General features: G+C 41.3%; 2 protein-coding genes across 5 annotated transcripts in view; both read left to right on the plus strand.

The window, feature by feature from the left end:
* LOC124161025 (radial spoke head protein 3 homolog B) overlaps positions 1-8,400 on the plus strand; it is a 103,902-nt gene extending 95,502 nt beyond the window's left edge. For all 4 annotated transcript variants that reach the window (XM_046537166.1, XM_046537167.1, XM_046537163.1 and 1 more), the window contains one exon: positions 8,055-8,400. The gene's annotated coding sequence lies outside the window, so the exon portion shown is untranslated. The remainder of the gene's footprint in view (positions 1-8,054) is intronic.
* A 787-nt stretch (positions 8,401-9,187) lies between these two features.
* Positions 9,188-13,821, plus strand: LOC124161404 (zinc finger protein 584). The gene is made up of 5 exons (XM_046537721.1): positions 9,188-9,436; positions 11,704-11,983; positions 12,408-12,702; positions 13,403-13,519; positions 13,681-13,821. The coding sequence occupies exons 1-5, from the start codon at positions 9,188-9,190 to the stop codon at positions 13,805-13,807; spliced, it is 1,068 nt and encodes a 355-aa protein (XP_046393677.1). The 3' UTR covers positions 13,808-13,821.
* The last annotated feature ends 302 nt before the right edge of the window (positions 13,822-14,123 follow it).

Genomic DNA, 14,123 nt, shown 5'->3' on the forward strand with positions numbered 1-14,123 from the left:
GAACTGAATTTTTCAACGGCTATTACGGAGTGGAAAGCTGAAACGTAGGTTTTGGTTACTACTAGTTTACTAACGTCTCGGTGGGAATAATTAATTTAAATCTCGTGGAATAGAACTGAATTTGATATCGGAAATCACCGACGCTTGTTCCTCGTGAAATGATTGAATAAAGTTTGATTCATCATTAATGCACTAGCACAAAAATAGAATTTTGAAAGTATTTTTTTTGCAAAGTATGTAGAGCCCAAATTATGCGGTGTAATTCGTCGGAATAATACCCTTCACCACCTTCGTTACCTTACTAAAATCATCTAAAGATGTTTCTCAAAAATGTGTCAACATAGGAATTTCAAATGTCGCTATGCTTGGTTTTTGAAAATTAGGCATTTATTTGGTCTTTAAACATTAAATATAAATTTCTTGATTGAAGCTTTCGCGGCTCATGATGATTAAATTAATTAATTAAATATAAAGTTCCACCGCACTTAAAGTTTAGTATGTATGATCAACAATCAATATATCGTCTAGTAGGGCGTTTCTGAGAAAACTTTTGAAAAGTTGTGATGTCTTACCCTTAATATTTTTGGGGCGCTGAATCTCAATCGGAGTTAACGAAATTTAGAGATGTAACTTGCAATAAATTCAAGAAAAGTCAAAATTATTTCATAATTATCTCTGTTCTTTGAAGTTGCAATCGGGAAAACTAATCCTTCTAATTAGAATATAGGCTGTTAATGTCAGCCTCATGGCTTTTGAACGTTTGCGGCATTTTTGACGGGGTGTATGTTGTTCGATACGTTCTCTTATAATAGGCCACATATTCCTATGTGAACTATGTGCAAAAATCTGAAGATAGTCAATTTTTTAGGACAGCAAGTAGGTACAAAACTATTTCTTGTTTTTTGTATGAATGGGATGCGGCGCGACAGAAAATCGTCGGCGAGTCATTACTTTTTAGCTGTTAATATCTTTCAGATTCACTTTTTCAATTCAATCGAGTACGAGAAAGTTTCCCGGATCACGGCTTTCCAGAACGCAGATATCAATTTACGTGGTTTTCACATCGACAACCAAATCACCAATTTTTCACATCACCAAACGCCATTTGATGCTTGAACGATGTTTCCGAAGGGAGATTTAAGCAAATTTGAGTAAAAGACGAAAAAAATGGTTTTCATCGAAAACCACTGCACTGAATGTTTCTTTTTGAATGTGGATTAGCTCAACATGGCAATATCCACGCAATATCGCATGGATCAGAACTCTTCCTACTTATGTTCAGGAAAGCTTCATAGTATTTTCAAAACAGCCTGGGTTTCGGTAGTGAAGATGATTATTGTTGCATAATGAACCAAAATGGGCCGCAAACGGAACAAGTAAAGAACAGTTTGATTAAAATAAACTCCGGAAAATTATTGTGCACCAAATATTAGTAATTTTCCGTGGAGAGATAAATAAAAATTTGAGTAAATGAAGATAAAAACGTTGTACCTAAATGCTTCCTTAGACGCGGATTCGCTCAACATGGCAATATCGTAGCGGATCGGAACACCCAAGTGCAAGCAGAACATGGGGAATGGGCGACATGCAGAATCTACCAATACGGTCGAAAGTGGCTGGGCCATAGAAGTGGTGGCTCCAACTTCATACGGCTCCACGAGAGAGGCTGGATAGATGTGGAGACGCAAGGGGGGTTGCAAGGACGGGTGATTTTCCGTGGTGGTTGTTTGGTCGCGATGGTGTGATGGCAGGGTAGGCCACGGACCCTTGGGGATGAAAGACGACACAGGTGCTTCCATACCCACCCACCCCAGGTCCCCCATTCCCCCCACTCCAACACTTGCACCCTTTTCCCCCTCCATCGCAAACCATTCATTGTCCTTCTAGGACTCACTGCGCGTAATTTCAAGCGTAACCCCTTCCTCTTCTTACCATTCACCACGCAGTCCCCAAATTCAGCCTCAGCGGATTCCATCCCCCACTCCTGTACCATTGTGCGACGAGCAATTACCCCCGCCGCCGCTGTTTAAAGGGGCTTTTAAAGGGGCGACCCTTTCTCCGGGGGATAGGGTATCCGTCACTCCCTGGATTTCAACAATTGTTCCCGTCATTTGGCCGGCGTAAATGACACTTGTTCGCGGTTCCTGCTCATCCACTGACCTCGCGATCGCTCATACCGTTCCGCGTCATGAAGGCTGGAAGGAAAAAAACAGTCCCCTGCGTGGAATTGAAAAATGAAGGTTGCACGGTCTATTTTTTAAGAATTTACTTCGAATTCATTTGTAATCGAATGAATTCAGAAGGACTCCATAGAGAGAGCCTTAGAGATATTGAATTGAAATGGGAATGATTTGATCTCCAGCATTTTCGTGGGCTTCAGTGAAATTTTATGAAATTTTAATGAAACATAGTAGTGTTTCCACTGAATTTATTTGAGAAAAACGCGTTTCGCTGTTACAGCTACATTCTCAAGTGTCACAACGTAATATTGTAACAATAAAACGCGTCGTGCAAAATTATATTCAACGGGAATACTGCAATTTTTGATTTAACTAATATATTTAATTAGTTAATGACTTCCACCTCATCGTGCCACATGTCATACAAGATTTTGGTGGACGTTTTGCGTCAGCTTAAGGGAAGGTTTTTGCCCTTTTCATATGTCAGTGTTACGAATTCTCAGAGTAATTGGACTCGCAACTATCCTATTATTAACCTTTTATTTTATTTTCTATAATATTAAAGTAATTTTAATCTTCTCAAAACAAATAGATTATTTTGGCAATCAATCGATATGATAATATCGATCAGAATCAGAAATCGGTATGGTTAATTGTCATTGCTAGATTGTTCGATCATCAAATTTGGGCAGACTATCAAAACGCTCACTCGATAATTTTATTTATACATGTCTCTTATATTAATTTCAACGCCGAAATATTTTAAATTACGATGAATAGAACCTATTTTTATCTATTGTCATCTTCCCGATTACGTACGCTATTTTGTAAATATCTCTAAGTCAAATTTGGTACCACAAGGACCAAAGTCTCCCGTAGCGCCCAATTCTGGACTAAATCAGTCATAAATCCACTGATGAAAGTTACCTTGCGTGAAGTTAAAGCCTCTTTGTTTCGAACAAAAGTTTGACAATGATAGCCACTTCAATATGGAAAAGAAGCTTCGAAATATGGTCGAAAAAGGGTCGGCAAAATTATCGATTTGAATATTATTGAGGGATAAATTTCGGTGCAGAATCATATTCGATCTGCTTCACACATTGGAGTTATCACGAGTTATAAAAATATCCTAAAGATGTCCAGAGTGCCTACCTCTAACCTTAATCATGATAATATGAAACATTTAAGACCCAATTTCGCCCCGGTAATTCATTCCAGAGCGTTGAATACACGAAAGCTGCGCAAACACTGGGCATAACCCTAACTGACGCAAGTTACACGTATTAATAGAAAAAACTCTTGATCCAAAAATAAAACCGATAACCACTGAGCTCTAATCACGAATCCGACGAAGAAGTCACGCAAGGTGACCCGATCATGGGGAGAAGGGGGATTGTTATTTACCAAACCCCTGGTTGGTTCTCTCCCCAACCCCCATCCGCCTTGGAGATACCACTCGCACCACACCAGGGGCCACCATGGCATCCACCACCGGGACACGAGGGTTTTAGTGATGGGGAGGAGGGAAGAAACCCTGTACCCTAAGAGGGATATGAAGACTGGACGTGGGAATCCGTCAGCTGCATTACACTCGGGTCCGGGCAGCGACCCACCTGTCCTGGGGGACCCCTCTCGGCCCGACCGCTCCGGGGCAACACTCGCGGGCCCCTCCACTTCACAACAAGCGACATCTCCCCCCTCTGACCCCAAATCCCCACCCCAAATACGACAAAACCCCGCAACCACCCTCCCCGGCACAGCATCCAACTTAAATCCCTTGCCCCCAAACATTAATACAGCATTCTACGTCAACTCATCCCCCGCCTACCGACTATGTCTCTCATTGGTGGAATAAAAAGTGGTCTTTCTTTCCAATTCCGGCTCGGCCGAGTGCGATTCCACTTGCTCCGGCTAAGTTTTTCCAGCCCGCAAAGTTCTTTTTCTCCTCTGAATCAGAGGTAGTGGGGGTTACCCGCTTCCTGGCTGGCTCGTGCCGAGTTAAAAGTCAGTGGTGGAAAGCACGTGTCCGACACGCGACTGCCTCCATGCCCCGCCCCCACCTGTGTGGCAAACACGTGCCGATTCCCGCAATCCGACGGTGTAGGCCTGAATTCCTTGCAGCTCAGCTGACCTCTAACGGAAAGAAAGGTTTCTCGGGTTCTCTACCAGGTTATTGGTTGCATGTTCCCGACGTTTCGAAGAAGGACTTGTTCTTCATCCTCAGGGGATCTTCAGGAGACTTGTTCTTTTTCTTCAGGAGACTAGACAACTTGTTCTTCGGAACGTCGGTAGATATGCAACCAATTAACCGGTGGAAAACCCGAAAGTCATTTCTGCATCTGACAACACGGGATAATCTAAGATATTAAATCTCTCATGGATAGGGCCGATTCGATACATTTTCCTACAGTAAGCGAGTGGTGGGAGTATGGGTATCAAATATATGCGAAATATATGTAAGATGGTGTGTAACGGGTGTTATGGAGAGCCAGGGACATTGAAAAATACAGCAAAAAATGGCCAAAATCGCATATTCGAATTTTTCGTACGATGTTCCACCACCTAATTTTTTTCCAATACACTAGCCAAAAGGTGTTTAAAAACGCCCCCGAAAAACATTTTTTCTTTGTGGCCCTCTCAAAAATATTTTACAAAAATACGCGTTAGAAATTTTCAAATCGACGCCATTTCTTTGAGTCCCGCTGAAAATTCTTGAAAACAATTGGCACTTGCTCTATTAAAAAAGCTTTCAAATGCCGCAAAACGCATTAAAAAATATATGCTTTCTAGTCCGAGATACCTGAAATACAGTGAAAATTGTATTTTCGTGATAGCCGACCCTGGTAGGCTCCTAGCAGCCTGGAAGTATGGGGAGGTTAGTCCTATTTGATCCCAAATTGGATGCCCGAAGTACGAGAAAAATTCCGGAGGGGGGACTTTTCACCCTCTTATTCAGTTATGCCCTTTATAAAATAGTTCAGACCTGATAAAATAAACAACATTAAATAAATATTGTCAAAGTTAATCGTAACTTAGACGCTATCCTTAACCAAGCTGCTCGCTTGTTCAGTGGTAGCGCATGCGAGGTCATGAGTGGTCCAGAGCATACGGCAACAGGGCAAACTCGGGGCCAATCGGAGTGCTTGACGCAAATTTTCTGTGGATTAAAAATGGCGCATTTTCGATCAAAACATCATTAGTAAGTTTGGTTCTAACTGGCTTCAGCTGTACTGGGTCCAATTTTCGTGAAACAATTTTTCTCCATCCTGTATAAGTTAAGGTTAAATACATACATTTCCCCTGTCATGATCCGTATTCACTCTTCACGTTCCTTAACGATGATTTCAAACTTTCGTGTACGAATTGAAGAACGTAGTTTGAAGAAATATTCAGCGTAAAAGGGCGCCGTCTTTATTGAGCATAAGTTATCTTTAGATAGCTTATGCTTAGAATCCACGACGCGCTTAATACTTCTCATGCCTCACTTGTTTTGTGATGATACGATTGTCAATTTGATATTTCTCGACAAAGAATCAACAGGAAAGACTTAAAAGCATAATTTATTTCTTTCTTTGTGAAGGTAAGTAAAAGCCTATTCTTGGAGCGTATTGTGAATGTTCATGGAAGTAGAGGCGGAAACGCCAGATAGAGGGGGGCTGTTTAATACCTTTCATTAACAATTGATTTTAGCTTTAGTCTTCTATTTGGAACTAACGCAAGTTTGATAATATAAAACATGAATATTTTTTATTAAATGTTATTATAGAATATTATAGAAACTATACCTTTTAAGAAACATTCCTTTAGAGAAAAGCGATCATGTAAATACAATACTTTCCAACCCCTCCCCCACAGTATTTTTTCGTTCAAGCTTAGTTATCTCAGGAATTGTGGGTGACCCGTTTCCAGGGTCTCCTTTTTCCTGAACTTTAACTGCGGGGATAAAATCGTGAGGTTAATGCCGGGGTCCCAACGTCCGAAGGCCCGGGACGGCCTCTTTGAAGTACGGGACTCTTTCAGCACAATTTTCCTTGAACCCCGCGAATACGTCAACAGTAAAAATGTAAGAATCATTCTTCTCGCACTCGTGAACGCTGTTAAGAGTAATTATCCAGATACATCGGGAATGGGGGCCTCATCTCGCTCCTTTTTCGTATTATTTTTTAGATTTTAAATCTATGGTTTTCTTATTTTAACCCTAGTACCGCATTCTGCCCCTTTTCATACTCTTTTTCCCCTGAGGGCCCTACTACCATGTTACCACCGGAGTCCTAAGGTAACCAGTCCGCCCCTGCACTTTGGATACTTTTAAATGTAATACTTAATTTCGACTCGAGCGAAATCAATTGTTGTGTACAAATATCCATTAATGTATAAAGAAACTGACACTCTAGCTTAAATTGTGCCGTACATATTGTGAGAATTCCGATTTCGCCTTAAACAATTTTACAGTAATTTTGTTGCGAAGGATTAATGGTAAGTACCATGGTGTTGCCATGGTCTCGATAATTTAAGGGGATGTGTAAACGATGTTAGACGCCAAAAGATGCCTTTTGGATGCAATTTAAGAAGGGCGAATTGAAGGATGTTTTTATAGAAGTACGATATATTTAATTTCGATCATTATAAGCTATAGGTGCCAGGCCATTCAATGTATTTGTATGAGCAAACGAACGACGAATGAACTTTAAAATATGGTACAGCATGGGATGCTTAAGTAACATATCCGATATAGCGGTATTCATAATCTTGGCGGTATTCATAATCATAATATAAGGAACTAACTCTTGCTCTGTTGATGCCAGCTGACACGATGAAGCGCAATTAGTTTCATGTTAACTCGTGAGATGGAAGAAGATATAACTCGCTCACAATCGTAGTCATGACTATCTTACACTAAGTCAGGGCCGGCCTTAGGGCGGGGCGACCGCCTCGTGCCCCGCGTTCGTGATAAAAAAAATTAAAATATACGATAGTTTTGAAAACGCAATTTCAACTATTACTGTATTGTTAAGTCCCTTTCCACACAAAAAATAATATTATGAAAAAGGAATAATAATGCAGTAATTTTTATTGTGCAATTGCGTTTGTCAGTACAGTACTGTGTCGTGTGAGTGATAACAACGAGTGAGAGAACTTGACATGACGGGAACACATACTTAGCCAGAGAGTGGTAGGGATTAAAAATGCTCGAGTTTGTAGATGGGGTATAGAGTTTAATATTTTAAGTGAAGGGCCCCGCACTGAAGGTTCGCCCCTAGCCCCGCACCTGCTAGGGCCGGCCCTGCACTAAGTTATTAAAATTTTACCGTTAATCAGGTATCGCTCCAAATAAAACTCAAAAATGGGCATCTCCTTTCATCATCGTCAACCTCGGTAGCGGCTGAGTACTGTTCTCGCCCGTTAAACCAAAGGTCGCCGCTTCGAGTCCCGCCTAGGTAGAAATTCCCTATTCAGGACATCGGTGTTTGTGATCGTTCACTGTTAATTGTTGAATATTACCAGTAGTAAAAGGCCGCATTGATGCTGTTTTCGGGACAAATGGATAGTTTCAGCGTACGCCTACTAATTAACATTAAACGACGTTAAATTTTATGATATCTAAAAGCCTTGAGATATTATAAATCCCTGTTAAATCCTTCACCGAGCCTGGCTGATTGTGTAATCTTATATTCATCTGATATTTAGTGATAAATATTAAAAATACGGCTAAGACTAAATTCAAGTACAAGTAGATATAAAGAAAAAAATTGAAATAAATTTTGCTATGGGAAAGCTCATCCCATAATTCTCTGTTTTCCTAATCTTCGTTTCCTTCCACTCCGTCTAGTCATTCTAGCACAATTTCCTTTACTATTGCTATTATTTTCTCAGGATAACCAAGAAGAGAAAAGTGTGAATGTGCCTCAGATTGTCTTCTCAAGAAAAGAAGATTTGCCAGTGGCGCAAAGTGAACTCATGTACCTTAAACGATATATTTCTATGCTTCAACCATAGTAACTACGAGAGTTAAGCAAAAAACTCTTCGTATAAAATAGGGCCACGTTATGGCCCTATAAAACCATTATCTTGTTGTAAAATTATACACCAGTTCTCATGAAAAAACATCAAAAAATGTACCTCGAAATTTGTGTAAAGATGATAATGGAGTGGAAATCACTCCGACATGTAAATTTGTAGTTTTATGTCATCATTTCTCTAATAAAGTTATAGCAAATTTTCTAATTGTTACGACCTCTTAGATATTATTATATTGTTGGAAACCAAATAACATTCGTGTACGAAAACTTCAAGTCCTTAGTCATTTCTGAAACTAGTCACCTTAGATAACTGAATAACAGCCGACGGTAGGATATCATATACCCCGCCCTATATTTTCCTCCAATTTATACGTAAACAAGCAAAATTTGATTGCTTCATCACTCGTCCGGGCGGGCTGCTGGGGGGATGAACCCGGTCCTACCACGCCTTGGCCGGTCCGCACGGGTAACCCTTGTTAACAAAGAGCTTATCCTGCTTCCTTGAGCAATTCTCTCTGGCGAAACAGAGCCGAGTTATCATCGAGCAATTCAATAAACGACTTCCCTCCCCCTATACCCGGTCAAAGCGAGCGCAAAAATTCGAGGGTGAAATCTATTAGACGCGCGGCAACACCCCTTTCAGCTCCCCCAACCCCAAGAGTACCTCCCCCCCATACACAGCAGAGTCCAGCCTGAGCGACGCACTCCACCCTTCGACACCGTCATCTGGACCTTTCTCCCACCGGGGAAGAACGCGGAGTCTGCAGCAGGTGCTATGGACCCTGCTTGCCAATTCAACATCCGACAGGGGCCTCATCGCTGGGGTGGTGTTAGTGTGGGGTGCTACCCTGAGAGGGGATGAGAGGGTTTTGTGGGCGTAGGAGTCTCCAAGCGCATGTGTATATATATAGGGTCCTCGAGGAGGGACCCCTACGTTCATTTCGTATCGTGTCGCGACCGAAGATGCACTTTGCGCACCACAGCGTCATGTCCGCTGCGGCGCTGGCCGACGAACTGCTTCTGGGCCGGGAGTTGCTGGCCCGGCGTTGTCTCGAGGCCTCGTCGCCGGCTTCGTGGGGCGAAGCATGGTCTCCGAGTAGGACTGCAGAGCCCTTGGCATCGCTGGGAGTGTGTGGCGCGGAAGGCCGGACGGTGGCCGCCGAGGATATCCCGCAAGAGGCGGCCTCTGAGGTGTTCTCGGGTTCGGCGATTGCGGCAGCCAAGGGAACAACCACGGTAAGTAACTCGCTTCATGGTCTCTAATACGGTTCATAACTGCGCACTGGGGCAAGCCATGGGATTTATGATATTATTTCCTTGAAAAAATAGTTTCATTTTAGTTACATATCTTATACTAATATATATTATTTTTGTGGGTTCAAAGAAAATTTGTTGAATACTTTCGTTTCAATTCAGTACTGATTTTGATTAAAGACTTTAGCGCTTTTTGCTTCTGGGGGGGGGGGGCAGCTGTCCCCCCTGCCTCTCGCTGGGTACGCCCATGTTAAGGTTGGACGTAAATGTGCGATTATAATTGTCTGAAACATTTTTGAGCTTAATTAAGCGAGAGCTTTGAACGAGTATCAACAATAGGGTACTATTGCCCAACCCCACCCATTTTCAGATTGTTTTAGACAGTAAAAATCGCACATTTTGTCCACTATTAATCATTTGATGTCCTTAAAATCTAGAGTATAAAATAAAATGTCGAAAAGGCTAGATACTTAGAAAAAGAGTTTTCATCGTACCCGCAAAATGCATCCAAAAAATTTTTGCGTTGCCATAGCTTAGTAACTAAGAAGTTGCAATCCCATGTTTATGGATAAAAATTGTCTCTGGAAGTATTGCAGATTCTTCCTGAAACACCCTGTATAATTCTCCGCTTTAACTTCGTGGTAATGAAATCACTTCGTCATGTTTCACAGAAACTGAAAGAATTCCTGTATAACATAACACAGCAGTGATTAGAACTTTCAAAACCAGTCATTTCATCAGATTACTCCAAGTCGTAAATTTTCATTCCTGCTAGTGACTAAATAAAATTCTTTTGTATTTGAATTTTATACCTATAAAAAGGTATTTGAACCATTTCTCCAGCACTAATCTACATTAGATGTGAATGTGAGGGACTTTGGCTCGAGTCCAGGTCAAGTCAATGTTTTTTTCCTCGGTGCATTTTTTTGGTACTAAAATGCACGCTAGTATTCAGTGCTCAATGAGGCTTCACCACTGCCGAGTTCGCGCTTGTTTCTGAAAATAATTTTTTGTCGATTGAGGGTTCATTAAATGACCGCAAGACCGTTGCTAACTCTTTTTGAGGTATGCGGGTCCTAGAATCATGCTCACCTTTTCTGTTTCATGACAGCTATTTTTTTTTAAATTTCGGAATATAAGCTTCATTTCCATGGATACGGCTATTTGGGGGTGACTGATCGCTCCCACTCTTGCGAAAACTCTGTAAGCAATCCTCAAACCTTCGGGTAACTGTCGATCCTTCAATGATATTTGCTATTCAATTTTCCGAGTCCCCCACCAATTCTAACCCCCAATCGCCACGACTCAAAGTATATAGTAGGGAATGCAATCAATTTAACAGTGGTATCTCAAATTAATGTAGTACACATTTTTCTTTTAAAATGAGCAACTATTTCAAAGTAGTCTTTTGACTCGAATAGTACAAAGTTTTCGAACGCGAAAAATTTTACCATAATATAAAAAATTTACGGAGCCCGCTAATAAAACTACTGCCTGAGAGAAGTTCGTCCTAACAGCTTTACCACAGAACCGAACGTATTGCCATCAATCACACTTTATCTTTCCTCTCCCCATTCGACACTCAAACCATCAACTTTTAAGTGACGACTGTCAGAAAGGAAACCGATTTTCTCACGGACCGATAGTGGAAGCACAGTCTCCGGATACTATTTTCCTCCATAGTTCAACAAGCCTTCTCGACTCTTCCACTGGGCCTAAATCTCCATTTACGCCATATCTCCACCTACGAATCTGTAATCTTCATCAGACTCATCCAACCATGTCAAGATCACAGAGTCAGAGATCGAAACTTCGGCGAAAATGGATCCTTTGATGCGATAACCAACCCGAGAACAGTTTCCTTAAAAAGTACCGTATAAAATTTAATACGTATTGTAAGAATGTTGCCAAAAATTTTCTTCGGGAGGAACTTGGATGGTAGTAGGAGGCCTAATCTGATATTTATTGTCAGTTCGCACGCATCACCAAACCACACTTTTCATTAAATCAGCTATTTTTTCGTTTACAAAAAACTGAAAATTAAACTTATCAAAGGTAGTTGGCATACATGATCAAAATCCCCTTTATCGGAAAATGGAGAATCAGAGGAGATATGTCATTGGGCTAGCGGTCTCCCCAGCAGATGCGTTGTGGTTAAGAGAGAAAAAATTCCGTGGGGGGCTGAAGCCCCCGAATACCCAACCCTGGCTACGGGCCTGCCGCTACAAATCCTTTCGTATGTTCCATAGACATGCATCCGACGCAGACAACGTGCAGACGGTATCCTGATCATGGAGCCGGAGAGATCAACGTCCGCCCCGCCGCCAAGCAGCGACACGTGCTGGATCAGAGGCATGCGCATCGCGGAGGACTGCCACAGTTGCAACGTGCGGCTGACGGAGGCGGTCGGTGGATTCGTGGCGAGGACCACGCGGATGGTTGCCGCAGGAGAGGAGATGCTCCTCTGGTTCTCCCCAGAAGTCCTCGCCATCTTGAAGATACCTTTCCTCGCGCCTAGTAACATCCGAGGTAAGGGTTCTCAGCGGAGTAACGTCTTTTTACCTTAGGGGCGACCACTCCCTTTGCCTCCGGAGGAAAAGAAAATATTTAAAGAACCGTGACAAATGTATTCATGGAAATAGATGCCCTTTTTTTAGTTGTAATTCAAATTTTAGGTCTGAGACTTTTGTTCAAAATTAACCACTGTACTGGCCTTCTTCACCTCCTTTCTATTCCACTGTCGTATTAAGTTTGAATGTACGCTATAATTCATGCATAACAAACTTCCCCTTGCTTTTATGCGCTCATGGACTAAGTTACCAATTCATTAGGAAATGTTTATGGCTAAATAAACTTTCCCAATTCCGCAAATGATGCAATTTAGAAATGATCACATGTATCGATCGAGGAGATGTCACCCTCACTCATTTTATTTTTGCAATTACCTTTGCAGGAGAAAAGGCATATGTCTGCAACCGATGTGGTACACGGTTCGAAACACCCAACCCCCTTAAATTACATCTTAGCCTAGATTGTGGGAGGACGTCTGGGGATGCATTGTGGGATCGCCTTCGAATAACATGTCCTGTGGCACCCCAACCAGTGCTACCATCTCAATTACCATCACTGAACTCCATTGTCGGCTCACATCCCTCCTCAAGAAATGGTGATGGTTCACGAGGTGGGCATCTTTGCATCTACTGTGGCAAATTATATTCCAGAAAATATGGATTGAAGATACACATTCGGTAATTATCATCATGGTTACTCCAAAGATGGCCTGTGGTGGATTCAGATGGGGAAATTTCTTCCCCCAAAAAAACCACATGTAAAATTTGTGGCTAAAACTTATTATGAAAAACCTAGGAGTCAAATGCCATCCATTGATGCTGCACCAAATTTACGAGCCTCAATTAGGAAACAAATATGTACTCAATTTTTTCAGGCTCAGCATTTCATAATTTTAATGTAACACCTTGGATTTTGATAACAGTTTTTTGTGTTGAGTCCAAAGTGAGTCAACCCAAAAAACAATTATCAATTTAATCACCATGGAAGCCTCCATAACATGTTTGCATTTTGCCTGAGCTCCCCTGAAGTTCTCCCCCTACTCAAAGTTATTTCCAGCCATCTCTCTCCTGTGCCCTGTGGTATGTAGAGTTAAACATCATAATCATGAGAGAATTTCTAATAAATTGTATGAGAAGTATCACGAACTCCCAAGAACTAGCCACACAGCTATTAAAGATTTTTAAAACTGCATTTTCATATAAATGTAATTATCTCAAGATTGAAAATTAAAGTAAATAGCTGTCATCTAACAATTACTCAGAGGCAATTTTCCTTTTCAAATACTGAGAGTGAATGAGAAAAGTATCGCAGCTGATGCATGTGACTGTGCTTACATGCATGCAATAGTGAAATTAAAATCATTTTCTCTATTTACAGCACTCATACGGGTTACAAGCCATTGAAATGCAAGTTCTGCCTTCGACCATTTGGTGACCCAAGCAATCTAAACAAGCACATTCGCTTGCATGCAGAAGGTGGTGATGCTCCCTACAGGTAAATACATGTTAAGCCTTAACACAATTGTGTCAACTTTTCATTTAAAATAATCAAAAACCGATGGAGAATCATTAGGTAACTTTCATTTAGATATCTAAATAAAATAAAAGTACTCCAGAAATGCAATAGTAATAAAAAGTACGACTGATATATTTCAGGTGTATGCAGTGTGGTAAGGTTCTAGTGAGGAGAAGAGACTTGGAGCGCCACATCAAATCAAGGCATCAACATCATGAAGAAGCATCATCATCTGACAGCGACTTTGGATCCAAATGTTTGAAATAGTCATTACCAAATATCCTACGCAATCAAAAAGTCATATGCTGCATCTCATACTGCTAGACATGTTTTGTACAGCATTAACATTTATTAAATTTCCCTGATGCTAGCTTCTACATGAACTTCAAAAGTGTGAAAAATCCCATTCAAATTTTAAACTTTTAAATACCCAAGTTAACTGAAAATGACATTTATACAGTGGCACCGACTCCTTGGGGCCTGAGGGGGCCCGAGCCCCCTCGAAAATTCGTTATGGGTGTGAAGAAAAAAATGTGTCCGCTTGTCGATTTTCCCCTGAGTGTCCTGATATCGAGATCTAATG

The sequence above is a fragment of the Ischnura elegans genome, chromosome 6, assembly GCF_921293095.1.
Source record: "Ischnura elegans chromosome 6, ioIscEleg1.1, whole genome shotgun sequence".
NCBI classification, from domain to species: Eukaryota; Metazoa; Arthropoda; class Insecta; order Odonata; family Coenagrionidae; genus Ischnura; species Ischnura elegans.